The 24,647-nt window shown below is 45.5% G+C and overlaps 1 protein-coding gene across 1 annotated transcript in view; it reads right to left on the reverse strand.

Moving 5' to 3' along the window:
* CD81 (CD81 molecule) overlaps positions 1-24,647 on the reverse strand; it is a 226,960-nt gene that overhangs the window by 69,532 nt on the left and 132,781 nt on the right. The window contains exon 3 of the mRNA XM_069623935.1: positions 4,563-4,660. Coding sequence (XP_069480036.1) covers positions 4,563-4,660 — 98 coding nt within the window. The remainder of the gene's footprint in view (positions 1-4,562; positions 4,661-24,647) is intronic.

The raw sequence follows: 24,647 nt of genomic DNA on the forward strand, positions 1-24,647 counted from the left end.
TGTGGGTATGTAGCGTTGCTGTTTTGCGCTTGCTCCTACACATCGTGGCAGGTGAACCATCTATGGCCACATCCCGGGTGGCTTCTTTGTCGGGACTTCACATCACGCTTGCCCAGAGGACATGCTGTATAGGCTCTTCTTGCTCACCCAGCTCCAGCAATATCCTTGGAAATGGGACACCATCTTCTTGAGCTCAAGGTAGCAGAGCCCTGGCCTGCTGACGTCACTGTGTTCCGGGGTGACCCAGCTAGGTCTGGCGACTGGCAGACTGTGCGTGGGCGACATTCACAAGCACTGCTCCCGGGAGATCTTGGACGTGCTGGCAGCTCGGAGGCAGATTGATGGCCTTTTCCCCGCGCTTCTGCCAGCTATGCGACATTGCTGCAGTACTGTTCACACAGACAGGGAAACCGATGCAATCTACCAATGAAGCTGGTGTCTCTGCTACAGCAACGGGACATAAGTCGCATAACTCCACTGCTGCCCCCCAACCCCTATCATCGCAGGCCATGACACTGCTACAGCACTGTGCTTATGGGGGGTGGAAGGAGAGGGTTTCTGGAAACTTAGGGTTTGAGGGAAATATTCTCAGTTTGTATCCAAAAACCGCAAAAAGCTAAATGCATTCAATGCCTTTACTCGGGCACTGAGTAATCTCAGAGTGAGGCACATGGAAAGATGTTAAGGTTAAGTAGATGCATTAATAGCATTGCTACTGCTGCGGGACACAATTAATATCCCATTTTTGTTTAGTCTTTCTTTTGGCACCACTGGATAAAGACTAAACATACAAATAAAAACCTTAGTACATCAGTACATTTGCAATGCGGGGATCCCAGGGATTGCCTGAACATCCAAATCTATACCTCCCGTTAACGTTTGATTGTTTCCTTGGCGTGGCTTACACCTGGGTAATTGGAGTCGCTAGTGGGTTACCAGGTTATTAAATGGGAACCGATAACCGGGCTCAGGCTAAAAAGCCTAACAGAACACAATGAGACACAATAGGAGAAGATTCAAGAAGTTTAACAGCCTGCTACGCCCATCACCCCACTGAAGTCCTGCACCATCATGGCGCAGGCTCCATTTAGAACCTGCCACAAAATCCTGCACGCATGCTAGCCCTGAACAAAGCAGACTCCCCGGTTCGGCATCATTGCAAGAACCACCAGTAAGCAGAACCAAAAAGGCAATTTGCAAAGGGGGTTTCAGGTCAGCCAGTGCTCTAATGAGTGGTAGCAGCATCAGGAATTTGCAACAGAGTTAACTTGCAAAGGATTCTGATTGCACGTCAGAGGAACATGTTGCATTTGGACATGTTTGGATCTCCATAGGATTATTCCGCACATTTAAATTCCAAGAGAAGCAGCATTAATAGCTGCGACACGAGTGGAAATCTACTGTAAATGCAGTGGCACTCCCACAGGACACACATCGAAGGAGCTGAACACCTACAAGAAAACCAGGCATGGATTCAAACCATAGCGGGATCATCAAGTGCGTGGTGGTTCCTTGGAAGTAACACGGATTCGATACAAAAGGAATGGTGATAATTCGATAAATCACACTAGGACAATAACATTCAGTCCTTAACTGAGCAAAGTGTGCCCAGTGGATTACACTCAAGGAAGTGTAGACACCCGGAAGGCGCTTCGAGGAGTTAGTGCAGTCTTCCATCTGTTCTATAATGACCATCTATCAGTGTAAAAGCCTGGAAATAATGCGCCCATTAGAGGCTACTAGGGACATCACTATTGACCTGTAATCAGGTATTGCGCTTCAGTTGCAATGCCATGATGCCTGCTGCTTGAGCCTGCGTTGTCGGTGCAGCAACTCTCTAGGATAGTTCAAATTCCTTGCTTGTAAAATAGTTTTCTGTGAAACTTTAGTTTATGGTCGAATGTTTTATTTGTGCACTACACAATCTGTTCGTTCTCATTTTAAAGCAAAACATGAAGAAAACAAAATCCTCCCCCCACACCTTTTATTAAACCGCTTAAACTTTTTTTGTTTAACATTAGGATCTGCGACTATATTTTGAAAAAGCCAAACATCCTACACTGATTATGCGGAGCAGCAAAAGGAAGCCCTCTTACTTTATAGTAAGCAAGAGGCCAGGATTTAAAAAGGACACGAGTGTGTGGCCATGTATTTAAGGAATAAAATACTGCCTACTGTTAGTAAAAAGCCTATTGCAAGACACTTTAGAGTTTGGCTACGTTTGGTAGGCGAATCTTTGGTCATACAATTCCTCATTGACTTGCTCATAGACATACCATGGAGGCACTTTATCCCATATATAATGAAAGTGAGTATAACTTAACAACCCTAGGGCAATGAGTGCCTAGGCGCGGGAGCAGACCATCGCAATTAACGCCCCTCCCTCTTCCCATCCAAGGGTCTAAGAGGACAGGATAGAGCAGATCAACGGAGGCCGTTGCAGCAAGAAGACGGATGGAAATCATACAGACTACGGACTGTGCCTTGCCAAAACGAAGCCAGGGCACTGCAGAGCTGCACAAGAGCCAAAATACAAGGATCACTGGATAGTAGCTCCTATTGGTACCGGGTCAGCTGTAGGCTGGCCCTACACAGTAGTCGTAGCAAGCTTTCAGAAGGAGACATTTCTCAATCAGAGAGCGTAGTTAACTCCCCATTCCATTCAAATAGAAGTTCTGCCTCACAGACTGCCGACCCTTGGAAGGAACAAAAAGCCCAGAGTCCTGTGGTTGGAACTCGATCACAGGGCACACTTTATGAAGGAGCACTCCCAAAAGCAGAGTCACATATGCTTGTAGATACTTGAGACTTGGCTATGAGAATGGTATTGCATTATAACCAAGCTCAAAGAGCATGCCTGCCCTTTGGTCAACCTAATAAGCAAAGATGTGATGGCATCAGTGTGTGGCCTCCACTTTTTTCTGCCATGGTACAGATTAATTTGTGAGTCTTGATAAAGATTCAATGTACCTTTGTGCCTCTCTCCTCATTGTATTGCCACAATGTTTTTCAGTACAAGCAAAATCAGCACACTAGCATGGTAGTTGATGCGTAGTGCCCCATCTATTGGCATGCAAACCGCTGGGTCGCTTGCGTGTGGGACTGAGAGCCCTGCCTGCCACTCTGCTTCTTGGAATCCAAGAGCAGACAACAAATCTAGGTGTCCATGCATTTTTTGATAGAGTATGCATGGGCGTGCGCATACACATTTATGCACCCCCCCCACCTGAGATTTCCTATAAATGTCCTTCTTTCAAAGGGATATGCACAGGTATTTGATGTCTGAACCACCTAAAGCTAAAATGCTTTCAAACTCTGTACAAACTAAATACCCCTCCAGCCAATCCCAGAGCAACACATTTGCCTCATTCGGTAGCATCAACCCCCTCCTTCACAAACCCTAGACTCAAGAATGTATTCTTGGAATTTCTTCATGTGGATTGTAGGCGTCACTGGAGGGTTGGAAAAGGCAGCCAAACAAAGCAAAGTTCTTATTCAAAAGCACCAAGGCCACACAGGAGGGTTGTCTCTGCTACACTCCCATTGGGCTTTTATAGAAGCTCGTCATTGAAAACCAAACGACGAAGCCCTGGCATCCAGGGAGCACAGGACAGAGCGATTCCTGGAATCCTTGGACGTCACACGTTGGGTATTCGTAGTGGGACCAAAAACCCTTACAGCTTCTACTTGAAAGGAACATGGTTAAAACAGATGTATCCCCCAGATCATACATTGATGTACTTTCCTGACATGTGTGAAGATCCCCAAAGTTGGTTTGTAAACAAACCAATAGAGTTCGAATTCACGCAGGCTGATTTACTACCAGACAGCGGCTTTACTAAGACAGCAAAGCACTTGCCCGGTCTGGGATTTCTTTAATGGGTCCTGTTGGGATTCTACATTTGGGGAATTGGTTGCGCAACGCAGTGTTAGACCAAGGGCAGACTCCCAGAAGAATCACTAGACTCAATGTTGCATAGCCTTGCATAGAAATCTGCACAGAAACCTCGCCCATAGGGGCCAGTCTCACATGGGCGCAACCAACATTAAGGCTAGCTTCATGGATGATCCCTTCACATTACACCCAAATTGTCACCATCACTCAACGGCAAGCTTCAAGGTCTGCCTCGTGTGTACAGGCGCGTTATAAATGGCATGTCATATGAAGCATCCGATGAACATGCATGCCTAGGGTTTTGCCCCATAAAAGGAAACCCTGTAAAATGACCCCAGAAACTCAGCTCAATCTCACCAGAGCATCATCACTAGAGGGCACGTGTTATGGGATTCCACCATAATGAATGCCAACAGTGGACTACATCCTCAAAGTGAAACCTCACCCCCACCTACCCCCAGCACCTAGCTGCAATGCTGAGTTCCAACCCACAGGACGATACCACGTTACTGTGCCCCACTCAAGTGGTTACACCCCAGAATCCTTACTAGTGTCACACTCTTGTGGAGAGAGGAGTAATGCAATGAAGTTTGAGTGAGGAAGAGTTTAAAGAGTGCACGTCCTGTTAGTTTTGTGTGGTTTAATGGCATGGGAGAAAGTCACTTACCGTCCCCAGCAGGCACTGAGACTCCTGGATAGCGCCGTAACAGCCCAAGAAGCCAACGAACATCATCACTGCACCAACTGCAATAAGGATGTAGATCCCTGCAAGAGAGACAGGAATTAGGAGCATGGCGGACGCAGCATCAACAATGTACAACCTACTGAGCACACTTTACATCCATGACATGATGTAGACGTCACAGCATTCCATATGGCAGATCTATTCTAGCACCGTATACGAGAGCCACCTTCAATACACAGAGCTTTGCATTTGTGAGGAACAAATGTGGTTTTTACAAAAGGCAGCATCCGTATTTTTTGTTAGTATTTTTTTTTTTAAATAAAATAGGGCTGCAATAGGATTCAAAGAGGCAACCTATTGCCTTAATGGAATGTTAGTCCTCTTAATTCTAAAACCTTTTTGGCACCTTACCCAACGGATACTGCGCCCTTAATTTGCTAAGCCAATTTAGAAAAACACTTATACATTTACAAAACAAGTTAATTTCAGTTATGTTTGAGACCCTGCTTACGTGCCCTGCAACCCATAGAACAAAGTTCACAACGAGCTGTCTGCAAAGAGCGTTGGTAAAAGTGTGGGGAGGCGGCAAAGTTGTTTTGTCTCGTTAGAGGTTGCCATGCTCTGCAAGACTTCAGGTTTTGCTCTGCCTTGCTAGTGTTTGTGCACATACATGGCTCCCCTCTGGAGACGAACGCCTCCATGCTCTTAACGCAGAACACCCAGAAACACCAGCACGCAGATCTAATGGTACATCTGTGCTGCAGTCATCAAACCAGAAAAGCAACTCGAACATGCCCTTAACATGCAGTGCTCCACATAGATTTTGGAGTGTTACAGAAGGAAAGTAAGGGACAAGTTGCTTACCTGTAACTATTGTTCTCCAGCATGGGTCTGCCATGGATTCACATGCTCATGAATATTCCCCGTCAGGCTGGGAATCCTCATTACAAGAAAAACAGTTACTGTATTTCTCCTCTAAACCAATAACTGTCCTCTGGTCATACTGCCCCATCCAATGACAGTCATTTCCTTAAGCCCCGCCTCTGGCAGATATCTTCAGATTTGGTAAGCACGTAAAGTGGCAGTATGACCAAGAAGAGCTGAAGGGAGGGTTCGCATGTGAGAATCCATGCCAGACACATGGTCTGGAACAATAGTTACAGGGAAGTAACTTATTCCTTCTCCATCATGGGGTGTGGCATGGATTCACATGCTCATGAATAACTAATACACAGCAGTACACAATGCACAACCACGGGAGGTGGCAAGCTCGGACGTAATCAACACTTACCCCTGGAACAGACTCCCCTCAGGCGAACAGGTTGCGTAGCACTGCCTGGCGACTCTGGACTCCCCTCTGGAATCCCCGTCGACGCAGTAGAACCTCATGAAGGTATGCGTGGACTTTCAAGTCATAGCCCTGCAGATGTCGAGCAGGGGCAGCCCAGAAAGGAACGCAGTCGTTGCAGCGATCACTCTGGTGGAGTGGGCTCTCGGACAGGCCCACAGAGGCCGGTTAGCCAGCCAATGACCGTGCATGATGCAGCGGGAGAGCGACCTTGAAATGGAAGCCTTTGACAAGGTCTTCCCATGGTTCACAGGACTAAAGTTCAAAGCACCTTGATACAAATATCTGCCACAACAACGCAGGCGAAACAATTTCTACTGCTAATAAATGGTTACTGGAACCCTGCTAAGATTTCGCCACACAGCTTCATCGGCTCAGTGACAACCCTAATAGATGAAGCCTCAACGAAATATAACAACCTAACCATCATAGTATGTGGTGATTTAAACTGTAGCTGGTACAAATTTGACAAAATCACAAAAACAAATACGTTAAAGGAACCCGAGAAGGTTGAACAGAGAGGAAAGCTCTGGTTTGAGGCCCTCGCTATAAGAAACTGTACCATGGTCAATGGGAGAACCAAAGGAGACCAACCATGTAACCCAACATGGCACGGACCATATAGCCAAAACACACTAGACTACATTTGGGTCTCAAGAAATCTTTTTGGCCAAGTGAATTCCCTCAACATCATATCAATGCCTCAAAGCGACCACGATCTACTCCGCCTAGCCCTAGAGACCGACTGGGGCGATGTTCCTGAAAAACTTGATGTACAAATTACATCGAACGCAGCGGGAAATCGCCTGAGGCTTAACCATTTACAAATCGGGAAACTCACCACCGACATAAATAAAGAAAACATCGTGAACTATGCTCCCTTGTTGACGGACTGCCGGCCGAAAGTCATAAATTCTAAAGTAATTGGGCACTCAAACAAACATCTATACAGCGACGTGATCGCAAAAGCAAAAAAAATCATGAGGAAAGATTTGCGGCTGATCAAGAAATTAAAGCTATCACCAGACAATATCGCGATTAGAGTAAAAACAAGACGACAAGAATATCGACATTGGTTAAAAGCACACTCAGCAATAATAGAACAAAACCGCGCGGAGCTGATGCTTCAACTGCTGATCACAAAAAACACGCGCGATATTTGGACAATCCTAAATAAAGGCAATACAAAAGCAACACCGACAATATCAAATCCGATTGATGGCAACAAATGGGTTGAGCACTTCAGGGAAATATATAAAATCCCGAACGAAGACACACAAGTGCAAGAAAACGTCTCAGATCTACCATGGGACGTAACACCTCGAAGCGACGAAATAGAAACAACAATACAGAAGCTAAAAAACTCAAGAGCAGCAGGCCCCGACCAGATCTCAAATATCATGTTGAAGGGAAACAAAACACACTGGGCCAAGTTCATGGAATCTCTGTTTAGAATAGTGTCGGAAAAAAAGAAAATTCCGGAGTCATGGTTAAAGGCGATTGTGGTACCTATCTATAAGAAAGGCGATAGGAACGATCCGATGAACTATCGTCCAATCGCCCTACTTGACACAATCGGGAAAGTATATGGCTCCTTCCTTCGAAAGAAACTCACTTCATGGGCCCTCAAAGCAGAAATATACGATGTTCGACAAACAGGTTTCACAGAGGAGGCCGGTGTCGATGTAAACCTACTTGTGCTAAACATGTTAAAACTTGAGGCTCTGCGCACAAAGAGACAAATCTTCTTTGCCTTTATAGATCTCAGGCAAGCTTTTGACACAATAAACCGTGAGAAACTCTGGTCAAAGCTAAGAAAGTGGGAATGTCCGCCAACAATCCTAGAACCCCTGAAAGCTCTCCATTCCAATACCTCAATACAGATTAGGTTAAATCAACAAGGCGAGTTGAGCCAACAAGTAACAACTCATAAAGGCGTCAAGCAAGGCTGCCCACTGGCAGCAGAATTATTTAAGATCTTTATAGCCGACCTACCGAAATGGTTAAACTCAGTACCCTGTTTCTCGCCAAGGATCAAGGACACCCAAATCAAACATATCATCTATGCAGATGATATAGTACTAATCGACTATACACAGATTGGCCTACAGCGACTTCTGACACGACTCAATGAATATATGAAGTCAAATGAGCTACTGATCAATACTGACAAAACAAAAATCATGAGCATCAGTCATACCAATAAAAACGCAGGAAAAAAATTCATATGGCGAATTGCAAGTGATAAACTTAATATTGTATCGTCCATAAGATACTTGGGCGTGATGTTCAACAATTCCATCTGTGAAACAGCTTGGGTCAATGACATAACTAGTAGAACTCTCAAATTTGGATTACAAGGAGCAAAAATCAACCACGAATACGGGAAATTCACAATTGCACCATTACTGACTTTCTATTTACAGAAGGTCATTCCAACCATCGTATTTGGAGCTGAAGCTGGTTGGAACTTGGATTTTCGCTTATGGCAAAGACTAGAAGGGATCTTCTGGAAATATGCCTTGAGGCTTCCTCACTACATCTCGACAGTGGCTCTGAGATACGAACTTGCACTTAATTCGCTGTATATGACAGTGATTTGGAAATCCCTCTCCACCATCAGGAAAATGTACTGCAGTAAAAAAATACCAGCATACGAAATTTTCAAGATCAGAAATGACGACACCCAAACAATACTAATCCAAATTTGGAAAAAAAAACTTGAAGCCATAATGGACTCCGCAAATATAAGTCAATCTGACCTAATCGATCGACCACAACAGGCGAAAAAAAAATTAGAAGAATGGGACTGGATGCATAACATTGAAAAACGCAGGAAACTAAAAACGGGTCTTCCATTAGGTCTTGGAGAAATAAAACTACACAAGCCACCAAAATACCTACTAAATTGTCCTTCACGATATCACAGGAACATGTTTCTAAAATTCAGGCTGAACGCCCTAAACAATCGAGAAATGCTATGGATACGAAAAAAGAAAGACACCGCAGACAACAAATGTCGATTCTGTGATGCGAGCGAAATAGAGTCCCTCAAGCATTTGATACTAGATTGCACAGGCACAATCACACAGCGGACCCTGCACCTAATTAGCTTCAAACCTCAGAACTATGACATGAATGATTGGTGGTCATATGTAAGCGCCGGCCATAATATTAAACTATCATGCAGGATAATTGACTATTTAACCATGATTCTCTGTAATACAACTTGTGATAAGGAAAAGAAAATCCTTAATTAACAGTGATCCAAACTTATCACCAGCACAAAGAGCATACTGTGATCAAACACTGGAGAGGACGGATGAGATGCGGGAAAGGTCAATTATAACAAAAGTTCGATTTAATTATCGAACTGTAGTTTTATTAAAAAAAAAAAAAAAAAAAAAAAAAAAAAAAGTTCACAAACAATTGAGAAGTCTTCCTAAAACTTTTTGTGTGACGTAGAACTTTAAGGCAAGAGCAACGTCCAGCAAATACAAGGCCCTGTCCGCCAGAGGATAAGAATTTGGGAAGAAAACAGACAACAACTAAGTACTTGAGTTGGAATTCTGACAGAACCTTCGGCATGAAATAGGGGTGTTTATGCAGTACCACTCTGAATTAGTGGAAAGTTGGATACGGTTGCTCACAGGATATGGCCTGGATCTCTCCTAGACGTCTGGCAGAGGTGATGGCCACAAGGAAAGCAGTTTTCCACGAGAAAAGAGTGATGCTTCATAGCCTTGAAAGGTGCTCCCATGTATTCTTTCACTGCAAATACTTTCTTGGCTTTAAGTTATTACTTGTCCCAACTTTCCCCACAATGACATTTCATATATGGAGATTTGTTCAAGTTCAACCTTTTCACCTCAATACTATTCATTTACATTTGGTACCACCTTGCTCCAACTTTTACCATATTTTGCCTGAATTCCTTCATTAACCTTCATTGGTTTGTGGCAATACTTACTCCAACCTCCCTCATATTGACATCTCATGCAAGAGGATTTGTGAGCGTTCCGTCTTCGATTTCCATTTGGTCGGTAACGATTCACATGCCCGTTATGCCCTGGGGTCTCCAACATCTCTGGGCAGACTCACTGGTGTCTGGCAGTTCCTCCGACATGTGGCGCATTGTTGCAGGAATGTGTTCACCTTGGGATGGTGTACTCTGCAGACCCTCTCAGCTCCTCTGCCATCTTTGCGTGCCTGCACCAGTAAACCTACTGCTTTTGTACTCGACCGCGCTGCCGGCAGCTGTGCTGTTGCTGCTGGTTGCCCAGCGGTCTTCTCCCGGTGCCAGCAACATCTTCTGTGGCCTTGCCACGCCGGTAAGCACTGTATGCAACCCGTTGTCAGCACAGTCCACTCCCATGGTTCTGCTTCGTTCCATTCGGCTTCTCCCTGTGTTACAGACGCCAACACCATTTTAAATGTTCTGCGTAGTTGGATTTCATTATAACCACTTGTCTGCATGTCTTCAGTTTAGTGGTTCTGTTGCTCCATATTAACTCCTTCCTCGTCTCAGTGCTTGATGCTTTATGGGCATTGGAGTCAATAGGTTTCATTGGACTTCTAGGGAGATTTTGCCTTAGTTCTGCACATCAGCGCCAAGATCTAACCAGAGCTAGAGTACTCTAGAAACTGTCTTGCAACGTAATAGAAAAAAGAATTAGCAATATCAACCTAAGATGGATCAGTATGGGCGACAGAGTTAGCAATACTATCAAGAAGGAAGGAACTAGAATGAATGACAGAGTATTAGCAATAAGGGCATGCAAGGGATTACCAGCAGACTATTAGCCATAATAGTCCGAAATGGGATTAACACGAACTGAATATTAGAAAGCTAGATCAAACCACTGCCCAGCCAGACAATCCCACTCCTGCATCACATTGGAATCCTCACTCCAACTGTTCACCTTGCACAGCACTACACGCCCCCCACCCCAAATTACAGGCATAGCACCAACCTCTGAACTCTTCACCCTGCCCTGTAGATGCCCCCACAAACGGTACCATGAGCACATCTAAACACTGTAGCCACAGAAACTGACCTATCCAAGACACATCCAGCTCCCCCACCCCCACTCTTCGCCCAGCTACAACACCCCCCCAAACACTCCAGCATCACCCCAACATGACTATCACTACTCTACCACAAGTACACAATCACAACGATGCTATACAGGATCATCCATACCCTAATCTTCCATTCGCTCCCTCCCAATCTGCAGAACTCCCCACCCCTCCCTCCCTCCCTCCCTCCCTCTTCTAGTCATCCCCAACAGGCACATGTCCACCTTCTCTCCAAAACACCCAACTGACCGTAAGCAAAGGGGAGGTAGAGGGAGTAGAGAATGGGGAAAAGAGAAAAAGGGGCGAGGAGAGAAAAAGAAGGTCTGGTAGATAAATTACTAATGTTGCAACCAGATGATCCCACCTCCCAGCATCTAATTTTGGCCAACATTGACATCCCAGGGCTTCCGTTTGCTTAACTGTGGGAGTACCCGGAATCAAACGGAAGAATAATTTAAAGCACCTTATTAAGCCTAAAAGGCTGACCAGAAGGGTAATCTGGTACCAAAATTTATTGATTGAGCATATCAAGTTGGCTGCACTGGCTTTCCTTATCGGTCAAATGTGGTGGCACATAGAAATAAACTGACAAGCCGAAAAGAAAACAAAATCCAACAAAAAGAGAAGACCAGTGAGGGGGTGCGTGGTCTTAGTAGCTAGATCATCTGACTTCGGAACCAAACAGTAGTAATCAAGGGCATTGTTTCAGTATATCATATCACTACCTCCATTGTGCGGTTCTTAACCACTGTTCGTCGATTTGCAACTCTGATTAAACCAGTTTGACTGTTAGCCTGAAGTCAGTCTGCCTTTGGATATTTTTGATAAGGTATTGATAGTGGTTCAGTAACAAGCTACAGCCTTAGGTATCCATACATATTGCTTAAATAGAACAACCAGGCACATTTTAGGGGATGTGCTTTAAAAGCTATTGAATATCCGTTCCTGTGAGGTCACTGGGGGATCATGGGTTGTGCAACCCACTTGTTTTGATAATGGAAAAATACATTTCCCACTCTTCTTTAGGGCTCTTATCTGATATGATGTGGCATTTATAGCGCGCCTGTACACAAGGGTTTCTAGAGGTGACAAGACAGAGGGGGGGGGGAGACAAAATAATCTTACTAAGCCTTGTGTCATTCAGATCGCGCAAGTGCGGGGAAGAGGGAAGGGGAGAAATGCCAGGCGGAGGGGTAAGTGCAGTTAACGCACAAGTGCAGCCAGCGGGTGGGCTCATACGTGCAGAGAGAAGAATGTTTAGAAATAAATTGAACAAAAAAAGCATAAAGTGCTACATTCAAACATAACTGGCAAAGGCTGACTTTGGAACCAGACGATCTGAAGGCATCAACTGTCTCTGAAAAACGGGTGTTGGACAGCTGTCTGAAGTCCATCCATGCACTGGTGCACACTTTATGCACACTTTACAGCAGTGAAAAATGAATGTAGAATTAGCCCACTTTCAAATTTACCACCAGGTCGCCCTGGGTACATGTTGCAGTTGCCATATCACCACAACACGCACAATGGCATTGTCAAGGCTAGGCTCCATGAGCGCATGGATCACTCAACCAGGGAACGACAGACCTTCCAGACCACCAAATCGCCCCCAGATAAGAACCAACTGCGTTGTAGGGGTGCCCCAAAAGATCAATGGAGGTGCCAACATTGGGTCCCTCACCAGGAAGCTGAAGGAAAAAGGAATATACAGATAGCCAGACGTAGGACACCCTCCAACCCTCCCTTCTACTGGCTTACCCGAGAAGGAAGGCAAGCTGCCCAGTGAGGGAATCACACTTCAGGAATAGCAACAGGAAGCTATCCAAGGCAGCCGAAACCAGAGGACCACCAAAAAGGGGAAATCCAAAAAGCAATCCCAGTTATTGAACCAAGTCTTTACCCAACAGGCAAACAAAGTCAAGGGGCAATCCAATAGAAAAAACACAAAGCAGTCCAAGTCAGGAATCCAAGAGACAGAACACTGGGAAAAGATCCAGGAGCAAGCTACTCAGGAGACGTAGAGCTGTGAGGAGTGTGGAGCAGGAGAACACGCCGGCTTAAGAGCCGTCCAAATCCAGAAGCGAGTGTCATCACGTGTGGCGTGATGGAAGTCATGCGTGCAGCGGGGTGACGTCACAGTCACCGTTATGGCATTCTAACGCCATGGCTCCTGGAACACGGAGTCCAAAACCTGGTGTGGTCGTACAGCCGCCAAGGAAGACGCGAACCACCCCCCAAAAAGGGGCATACCCATCAGATGCTGGTTTCCAGCATCTGTCTGCCGGACCATAATGCTTCCAGACAATCAAGTAATTAAGGCGACGCAGTAGGTACCTACTAGAGAACTCTTATTCAGAGCCACCTCCCGCCATCTCAACAGATCAGGACACGAGGGCAAACAGGTCGTCGCAGGACAGGGTTTCACCAATGATCCGTGAAAAAAAAGGCGAGTATTCAATCGCGTGGGCAAGACAAAATATGGAAACTGGATTGATGACCCATTCAAGCCAGTAATGTCTTGCGAATTTGGGTAGAAATTTCCGGGAACCCCAAGACCAGAAGATACTTCGTAGACAAACTTACTTTGTCCCCAATGCTGTATGTCAGTGGTGGTTGTCTGTGTCGATCAGCGAACAACTTGGTACGTAGTTGAGCTTGACGCAGGTGGGCGCGAACATCGGTCAGTACGTCTGAATGTTTTACACAAATTGGTTACAGCCGGAACCGGGGTAAAAACCGGTGGTGTTAAGGGGAACACCGTGGTAGGTCTTGTATACGAGGCAAAGGATGCTGAGGCACCAGTGGAAGAATGTATGCTATGGTTCTAGGCGAATTCAGCCATATGGAGCAGGAAAAGCCAAGAGCCTTGGTACTGCAGGCAGAGACAACAAAGGTATTGATCTAGCGACTCTGTGGTCCTCTCCGTCTGACGATGAAAAGTAGACTATAGAACAAACTGCGTAATCAGTGAGATACTTAAGATCTTGGTTTGAGGAAGGCCACGAACAACATTGCAGCATGTAATCTCAGGTCTTGTTCAGACTAGGATGCGCAGAGAAACGGGTGTCATGACAATCACAAAGTGCCTCTTTCTGGTCATCGGTCGTAGGCAAGTATACAAGGCCTTGAACATATGGAAGTTGTATTCCCTTCTCCCCCATCCTCAAAGTGTGAACTTTAGTCCATGCCTTTACCTTTTCCAGTAAGGGCAAGGATGGAGTGCATAAACAAAGGCTTCAAGTTGAACGACTGCTGTAGGCGAAGAAGACTGGGGTTGATGGTCAAGGCTATGGACAGAAAGCATCGGCCTAACTGTTCAAGAAGCCAGGTCTGTATTCGAGCGTACATTTGAATGCAACAAAGAACTGGTGCCAACGGAGCATTAGTTCAAGCATTAGTGCAGGCAACAGTGGCCATGGCTTGTAGATTCCTGGGGTCAGTGTAAACCTTTCCTAGGAAGGTAGCACCTGATGGAGGACGCCATTCCATAAGGCCATCTTGATCGCCAGCAGTTCTTTTTCGGTGACTGCATGCCGTTTCTGCTGGTAAGAGTTGCTGTGAAAAGAATGCTGAAGGATGGAGCATTCCGGTGACAGGACAAGTTTGTGACATTACAGTGCCCTCTACTAAGGCTGAAGCATCTGCCTCTACTACAAACGGAGCCTCCATGTTGGGGTGTTGTAGAACCCAGGCTGATGTGAAGGTCTCTTAGCTGTTCGAAGGCCCTTTGGGCTTCTGGGGACCACTGAAAGGGTTTCGAAGGACTGGCGAGTGATGTCAAAAGGAACAGCAATCGAAGAGAAGTCTCATAAAACACCTTTAAAAATTGGTGAAGACCAAGGCATTCAAAGAAGCGGGCGGGCCATGGCAGCACTGCCTTGACCTCGGTATCACTCATGAATACCATCTGGAGATAACACGTAACCTAAGGATTGCACCGTGGAAACATGGACGAGACATTTGTCCGCTTGGACAAATATTGAATGGTCTTTTAAGTGCTGTACAACATTACACACATGGATGATGTGTTCAGAGACTGATAAAGAGAAGACTAGCAAGTCATCCAGATGGACAATGACGTCTTGATCCAAGATGTCACAAAAACTATTTGTGAAATGCTGGAAGGCGTCTGGCACATTGCAAAGACCAAAGGGCATAACCAAGTACTCAAATAGCCCATTTGTCTCGGTCTCGCATTCTCACAAGGTTATAAGCGCCTGGTGTAACAAAACTGAAAATGCAGGATGGAATACTGTTTTTGAATTTTTATGGTGTTAAGCATGAGATTGTCTATGCAGGGCAGTAAATCACCCTCTCTTCGGCACAAAGAACAAGGAGGAAGCGGCTGGAGATTTAGACAGACGGATAAATCCTTCTCAAAGAGAAGAGGCAATGTACGGTTTTAAAACCACACTTTCTTCTGGCGTTGGGGAGTAGATACGGTTATTGGGAAGCACCGCTCCGTCTACTAGATCAAATCGTCAATCAGAAGGTCGATGAGGGGGTAGTATATCAGCATTCCCTTTGTTGAAGACTTCCAAACATGCCCTGTATTTGAGTGGTATGCTGGTCTCCATCGCTACCAATATGTGGACACTGGTCCATAGAGCTAAAGCAGGATTGGCGAGGGGGTAGTGGAAAAACAATACGTCAGGCAGTGCTCGGAATGAAATGCAACCTTCCCTCTTATCCCAGTCGATGGAGGGGTTGTGAGCGCAGAGCCAGGGTATACTCAGGATGAAACCAAAATGAAGACCAGCAATAAGATCGAACGGGATGTGCTCGATATGTCTGCCCTGGCAAGTCATAATCAGATTCCTAGTATGTTCACTAACCATGCCAGATACCAGTGTTTAACCATCCACTACCAACTGCACAGGTTCCTGGATGGTTTTGTAGATGCAAGGATTCTTTATTTCTTGGCAAAGGAGAGGTCCATATAATTACCGGTAGCACCAGAATCCACCTTGACAGTTGTGCGTCTAGGTTCCGGTCCTAAAAAGGGCAAGGGTCCCCTATAATTAGACATACAGGGAGGAGTTGGAGAGAGCACCAGCAGACCGTTCTGTGAGTGGGCTCGCTCGAGAACCCGCTTATATGGGCGAGTTGAGGAGAATTTGAACTTCCATTAAGGGAATTTTGGGCATTCACAATGAGTGGCCAAACTTTCCACAATAAAAACAAAGTTGAGAATTCCTGCATCATTCTCGTTCTTCGCGATTAAGAGGACGTATCCCACCAATCTGCATAGGCTCTGGGGCAGATTGGATCGAACCCCCTGGAGGAGTTCCTGCATCTGTAACAAAGGATAGGAGGGGAGACGTCGCACTCTGTTACGTTCCATGTGGCATGCATCTAACTGGAGTTCCAACAACTCAGGAAAGATATTGGATTGGCCAATGCATCTTTGAGGGGGTTGATAAATCACAGCAGCTTTCTTATTTTCTGGCCACTGTTTCAGCGGCCAGTTGGTTTAAGTGCACGATGCAGTCCAACAGTGTTCGACGGCTTTGATTTTTTAATTCTAGGAACTCTAGATCAGATGCTTGTGCCGCGGATTTGGTGTCGAAAACCCTCGTCATTATGACAAATGAAGTCAAAAAATAATACAGGGTTGTTCACCTCCAACAGAGGGTTTGTCCGTAGGGCAGGTTCAAAAACCTCTTGGTATGCAATCTTTGGATTCACAAAGTGTGGACCATAAGGCTTCATTTAACACCCTCGCTGATTTTCGACCTCAAACTACACTTCAGGAATCCATAAGCCTCCATGCACGCTTTGCTATTCGACATACAGCGATGGAAAGGGCCCATCCAGATTGCTCAATGAGTGGACCACCCTCTCGACTTCACTTCTTAACAGTTAACATCTCACACAGAGCTCACTAGAATCATACTCCCAACAGACGTTCTCACCATGCAAACACATTTTGGAAATACCCTAGCCGCAGACATACGCTTAATGCGAACACAAATGAAGTTTCACACCCATTACTTCTACCTGTTCCTAATCTCTATTGTGATCATGAAATTGCCTCCTTCAAAAAAGAATATCCTCCTGGAAGCATTAACGTCATTAATATCCTAGCATCACAATTGAGGTACTAATGGTAGGAGTTGCCTTTGAAGGACGCATGACCTCGCAGGCCCATTTCATCATTCATAACCCAGACCAAACAAAGATGACCATTTACTGTAATGAGAGCAGTGTACCCGCTGGTGGAGTAAATGGTATTTGGCTAAATTCAAGGTAGCTGCAGCTCATCGTGGGAGCAGGTGGCTCAGAGGGGAAGAGGGCAGGTGACCAGAGGAGGTAGGTGCCAGTGCACACTGGAGCAGCACATAGCTCCTTCAAAACCCATGCCTTCACTGTTGGATTCAGCCTGTCTGAAGAAGTTGATTGGATGGCTCCCCACGCTGGGTGCCAATAGATTATCCTAGATGGGGAGGGGGGCTTGCGAATTAGGACGACACTACATAAGCAAACACCACCACGGTCACTTAGTCTAAGAAACTAAGTGCATTGTCACCTTTGTATAGGTTAGGTTGCCACACCAATGGACTAGGGGCATGGCATGATGGACACAGACTATCCACCCGGTTCTCCCAGTTGCTGGTGATTAAGTTATTGGTGCATATTGCTTGTGTATGAGGCAACCCCTGTGGGCCGCACAATACCTTACACGAGGTTTGAGACACAAATTATGTTCTGTGAATAGATTTAGAACATTAGGGCCATTTCAGACCAACTGCATGGAGAACTGTGGAAACAGGAAGGAGGGCTGGAGAGAAATATGCTCAACTCCTAGAGGTCTGAAGGATATGAAAGGCTACCACACTCTGGCAACTTTGCTCATTAGTGTATGACCGCAGGGCAAATGGTTGGCAGTTGGGAGGCTTAAACTATGCTTGGTGCAAGATGTCCTGCCACAGGATTAAACCGTCACTAAGTTCCGTTCACATGTAAGACCTGGTTAAGCTCACCAGACAATTTCTGACACCAGTGAGCCATTGTGGTCTTCGATAACGTGTTTTGAGTGCCAAGCAGGCAAACTGCTGGATGAAGATATTGCATGGACCCCAACATGGCCAAGGAAAACAAACTGTTGGGCAGAGAAGCGACCTGGGACACTTTCAAGGTGGACACGCAAGTGGTGGTGGCTCATCAGCTGGGGAAATCTATGTCCAGGGGCCAAGGCTTTACATGCGATTGTGTGGACAAGCCAAGTACATAGACCCAAACAGACTAGGTCAAGAAAATATGGCAGATTTTTGTACGAGTAGGTTAGGAAGTACGGGTACCATGAACCGCCCCCTGCTGCCACCCCCCCCCCCCCCCCCCAACCACATGAACCTGTAAAAAGTCACCTGGAGTGAACCATGCTGAGAATGTTCATTATCCAAAAGAAGGCATGTCGTGAATGTTGGAATGTGGTGGGTACAAGAGTACACTGTGGATCATTTCAGTGGCAGACACACAGAGAAGATTCTAGTAGAGAAATGCTTTGGTGAATTGCTGTATAGATTTTGCGAAATGGCAGTCCTAAAAGTCCCATCCTACCCCTCCGACTATTTTGCCAAAAGAGCTTGAGATGTAGGTTTACTGTGTGGCCCTGCAGGGACAGGTTAAAAGCCACATCTAGTACCACTGCCATCACTGAGTGAGGACGAAAGCCACACAATAAAAAGTGACAGCCTAGCTTTTGCTGGGATCTGCAGACAGCCATGCAGAAAACCAAAGCAAAAAAAAAGTAGAAGGGCAAAGTATTCCAAAGCAGTTGCAGATTATCAGAAAAAGGAACGGACAATGCTAAAAAAATTTTTTTTTAAAAAAACACCGGCTAACACCAATCTAACTCACAAATCCGATGCCCCACAAAACAAATTCTCCAAAATGCTTCACGAAATGGGTTAGTTTGTCAAGACGAAAGCGAGCATCACTTCACTGCAAATCTGTTGAGAAATTAAATATCTTCCATAAAAAAAATGTAAAAATTATAAATGCGATTAACGCCATGTGCCGAGTTTCCGATACGTCCGAGTTCACACCCCTGTCTGGCTACAATTCCTATTAAAACCATGAATTTATTTTCTCAACCTTCAGTAATTCAGGAAGGCATCAACACCCAGTACATCTTCATTCTCCCCCCACTCTCTAGGCCCTACAAAAGTGTTGCAATGCCACCAGTGGTGGCCAATGCCATCCTTGCTATTGTGACGGTCCTTCTGCACGGCTTCGATCCCAATTTATCATATGAAACACTTGCATGAAATGCGACAACCTTTATAAACGCAACTAATCCTCCCCACTAAACAGGGCCATTGCCATCCGATGCACAGTACAGAAAAAGTCAAAGTTCATAGTAGCTATAGTGAATGACTTATATCAAGGGCATGGCAGCAGTGGCAGGCCTTTATCCTCAAGAATCGGAGGCTTTCCACACAGTTGATCATGCCATTCTTTTGAGCTGACTGGAGCAGGTGCCAGCCCAAGGCATTGAATGGGACTGGCTTAAATCGTTCCTTTAGGAGTGTGAACGGGTACTGTCAAATCTCTCCTTTATGTTCTTCATTCAACAAGATGGTTTGTTGAGCTTGCCAGGGTTCATCATTTCCCACTCTGTATATAACATTACTAATGCAGTAATCCTCCTTCTGGGGGTTGTATCTGTTTGCAGCCTAATCAAAGCATGCAACTAATCCAGTGGTGTGTCTGGAGCAGTAAACGTTTACTTGGGTGTTCCTGTCCCACGATACCTCCTACGCTATGTATACAGGTACCCATGAACACTGGCGCATCAATAGTCTCAGATTGTTACTTTATTTTTCTGATACAATACGACAATGAAAATAAAGTAAGCATGAGTGTTCTTCGGCCCCTTGCGAGGAGTCAGGTGGGGCAAGTGACTCAATAGATTCAAGCCACAGGAAGACTATTATTGGGTAAGTAACATTCCTCTTCTGAGGATTGTGAATCGGTTTAGAAAGGATAAACATACTTTTCATAAAGTAGCGAGCACTACCAGATGGAGGAAGCCGAAGGACCAGTAGAAAATAAGGATAAAGTATAGCCTGTTCCAACTTTCAGCCTAATCTCGCTCATGTGTCTACATCTACATAACAGTGCTGTGTGAGCGTGCACAGAACCCTCAAATGGCTGCTCTGCAAGATCATCGAATGAGATATTTGCAATGAAACCTAATACCTAAAATAGCCCTTGCTCCTTGTTGAATGAGCTTTGAGGGGTGAAAGGAAGTTATTTTTCAATGTGAATACGGTCTACAATCCACCAAACAATGTGCATTTAGTGACTAGACACGCCTCCCTTCTTATTGCAAAAGACTATAAGAACTGGCTGGTTTTACGCAGTGATTTTGTTCGCTCCAAATACAACATCATCACTGCCAGCATTAGGTGTGTGAAGTGCCCTCTTGCCTCTTCACCCCCACCCATTTTTTGGGATTGAAGGAACAAGAACACAATTCTATTGATTGATTGACATAACATTTCTTATATCAATTTCGGAGAAAGTGAGGCAGAATTATTAAAAAACACCTTATGTTTATGAATTCTGACAAAGGGTTAATTTGTTGAGGGCCTGAAGTTGGAAAACTATTGATGGGACTGCAATGTAGAAAGCAATCATAGGGGACGGCCTTAGGGAAGCTGTTTGCAAGGGGCTGAAGGAGGGGCCTTTTTGTTTTTGCAAAACTGTACTACGATTCTAGCCTGAAGATGGGTGCATCACCAGAGGATATACGCAATGTATCCCTTCCATGAAAGCTTGTGAAGGTATTTTCGACAAAGAACACCTTGCGTTGTGCATGCTGCCCGACCAGCTACTTTGAGCAAATTGTAGATCAACCCCGAGACCAAAATATTACAAATTGCTTCCACATTTTGAAACAGCAGTGTGTAGTTTTTGATTACCTAGCCTCACATAGTATGTCCAGGCATCTTTGTGGCAGGTTTAGTTCAACAAATTCTATAGCCAAGCTGCCAATGTTCTAGTTTGTGGTTTAGGGTGCATTATCTGCTGATGTTGCGGTGTCAAGTGGTGTGCTAGATTCAATTTCACTGGTGGCTGAAGAGACAACTGAAAGAGGTGAGGAAACTACAAATGCCATTCCCGCGTTGGAGCAATGAGGATTAACGTCAAGCTGTCCTTTGGCAATTTATGAATCATTTTGCATAGGAGAACACTAACCTGACGTAGTGGCCATTTATCTCTGTGGCATGGATCTTTGAACTTTCCAGCTCTAGTGGGTGTTGTGAAGAGAGGGTGGCAGGTGCCAGATTCCTAGTAGTTGTGAACATTAGCGAGTCTGAGGTGGGGTGATCCTGAATGTAAACGGGTTAGAGGGGGATGCTTTAGCTGTTCTCAATACGTTAATTAACTGCCATTGTGAAGATAGATTTAGAGGGGGCAATGTGTTTCACTAATAGCATTAGAGGCATCTATTGGGACACACTGATTTTATCATGGACCGTGAAAGACAAGTGAGGGACTCCAGAGTTTTAATTCCAAAGCAGGGTGCTGCTCACCAACAAGGAAGTGAACGCAAAGTGATCGTATGTGGGAGACTTTCTCATGAGTCTCCAGGTCCATTGGTGAGCCCATGGGGTGCTCTTCGAGATCACCCAAGTATTCAACTGGGTCGAATCATCTTTTGTTATCCTGCGGGTAGTCGCTGCATTGGTCCTCAAGGTCATCCGGATGAATGAAATCCACTTTGTTTTCTGAAGATTGTTGGCTGTAGGGCCAATACAGGTTTGCTGCTTTTGACCAGTATTTTCTCATTTATTTTTCAAAAAACACTGCCTTTCTTAACAGAACAGCAGGTTCGGAATTCAGATTTGATAAGCAGGAGTTAAAGTGGCACCTGGGTATCCCCCCCGCCCCACATTAACCAGGAGCAACAACAAGGAAATGAGGAGCCAATACATAGCATTCCTCAAACCTAACTTCCATATAAGATGCAAATATATAGTTTGGTTCATTATTTATTACCCTTACAGCTTTGGTTCATTATTTATTACCCTTACAGCTTTAAAAGTTGTGTAGAGGTGGCCTAATGTTTATGTATAGATTGTCCCAAACACAGTTAAATTCACAGTTGTATTCAGTTGCTCCAGTGAGCCAAAAGGTAGCTCCTGGTATCTGTGTCAAGCTAACCAGGCTCTACTAGGCTAGAAGCATGAGCTAAATAGCTCCCATCTCCCATCAATTTCGAACCCTGGAACAGGGTAGTATGGTAGATTCCGATACCATATTGACCCGACAGACGAGGCAGGAAAGTCAGACAAAATATTGGATGGGTAGGGGCTTAAATTCCACCCTCCTAGCTCGACCGTCAAGTACTTCAAAGGTTGAGGCCTTGGGGTGGTGTTCTGCATCGACCTGCATAAGGTATGCCACCCTTCAGTTCGCTCAACATTCTTTAAGCGTGTTGGGTTTTAAACACTTACAGGGTAAACATGTATTTTAAGCATGTAAGGAAGACCTTAAACATGGCATTTGTGTCCTCCCAAAGAACTCAGTGTTGCATTCAAAAACAAGTATTCTTCATGCGCAAAGGTGGAATTGGAACTGCAAATGGCGAAATTTGAGGGGATAACTTGTTGCAATGCGCTCAACTTCCTGAGGTCTTTTCCAGATGCAGCAGAAAGTACACATGAGGTTCCCCTTGAAACCTCAAATGTAAATGAAAAGTGGAGGAGTGTACCTAAGCTGCACAAATAGACCTAAATTACAGTCAACGATACTTAAAGTTATAAGGCACAGTCCATAACATAAATGAAGCCATTGGGTATGTGTGAGGCGATTTATTCTTCAGGACAGCCGACACGTGTTTCAACCATTAGGTCGTTCTCAAGGCAGTCAAAATATTTCTGGTCAAAATACCCTAGTACAGTGGTCTTCAAACTTTTTTGGCCAGGGCCCCCCTGAGCAAAATTTGGGCAGGTCGGGACCCCCCAGAAATGCCAAATGGACAGTATATATTGCGCGCCGTCACCTGCTCCCATCAAAGTCGCTGGGCTCCCTCATCCCACTCCTACCCAGTCGCTGGTCTCTCCCCACCCCATCACACACCCAGGGCTCTCCCCACTCTGCTCCCATCACTATCCCATGGTTCCCGCCCATTGTGCTCCCACCATAGTCCCTCGGTTCCCCCATCCCGTTCCCAACACAGTCTGAGGGCCAGTGGCGGCTGGTGAATCTTTTTTAAGCGGAGGGGCATTAAGGGGAGGTTCGGGGGGGGTTTACCCCTGTGAATTTTTTTTTAAATAATAGGTTAAAATGTTGCATTGTAGAGCATACTTTTAACAAAAAATGGGTAAATAGCCAAACAGTTTGCAATTGTTGCTGGGAGTCCAGGGGGCAGGCATTGATATTTTATTTCTATCGCGCTCGTACACAAGTGTTTCAGAGCGTGACAAGGCAAGGGAGGGGAACAGAGGAGAATAAAACAGCGATCTTACTAGGCCCAGTGACATTGAGAACGCGCAAGTGTGAGGGGAAAAGTGCATGGAAGGGGGGAGAAGTGGAAAGTGCGAAGCAGAGGAGAAACAGATAAATAACAATAAATAAATAATAAAGGCAACAAACAGTGGTAGTGCAGCCAGCAATTTGCAAGTGCTACGTTTAAGGCAGCAGACAGGGTAGGTCTGATAAGTGCAGGAAGAAAGATGGTTCTCCTCAAGTTTTAGAGTGGCAGGGCGCTGTTCCAGAGGGAGGCCCCAGCCGAAGATCTACCCCCAGCTCGTTTCTTTGATAAACGACTGACCCTGAGGGAGTTGGAGGTAGAGGAGTGAAGAGCTCGAGAGGGGAGGTATTTGCGGAGGAATAGCTGAAGGTATTTTGGACCGAGGCCCCAGAAAGCCTTGTGGACAAGGCAGAGGGTTTTGAATGATAGATGTCCGGTAAAAAGATACCATCCCTGTCCCCTGGGCCCCACTGGTCCTAACACAATGAACATGATTATGTGTATATGCAAGGCGCTGCACATTCATACAGCAATCACTCTATCATTCACATGAGCATCCATCACCATACACTCACTCATAACGCATCCATACACATGTTTAAATAAAAACAATGAACATAAACGTACCTTCTGCATTGGCCTGTGTGTGGGTGCTGCTCCAGCTGCTCTGTCCGTATGTGCGAGGAGGCGCAGGAGCTCCCCCTCGGACATACAGACATGCAGTGCCCCAGCCAGCATTTCCAATGAGCTATGCAATGCTGGCGAAGCAAAACGCCCCAGCACTTGCATGGCTCAGTGAGCATGTGCGGCTGGGGAACTAAACTGAACTGTCAAAGGGAAACAGTGTTTCCCTTTGACAGTTCAGCCAGCCCAGGAGCACTCCATTAGCTGGATAAAGCAGCTGAGGGAGTGCTCACTGTTTCACTGGGCTGGCTCCTTAGCTCCTCCATAATGGGTGAGGGGCCACTATGCAGTTAGTAATGTTGACCATTGTTGCTGAATATATCACAATTTACTTACATTTTAACACAAAACACCCCTTTGGGTACTATTGAAACAGTGGGCTTCATAACTACTCTGGCGGTAGCTGTGCCGGTAAAACCGGCACGGCTGCCACTGGAGTTGCATCCGGGTCTGGCACCCGCGAATGGGC

This window comes from Ambystoma mexicanum, chromosome 11 (assembly GCF_040938575.1).
Source record: "Ambystoma mexicanum isolate Mex_15411 chromosome 11, UKY_AmexF1_1, whole genome shotgun sequence".
Taxonomy (NCBI): domain Eukaryota; kingdom Metazoa; phylum Chordata; class Amphibia; order Caudata; family Ambystomatidae; genus Ambystoma; species Ambystoma mexicanum.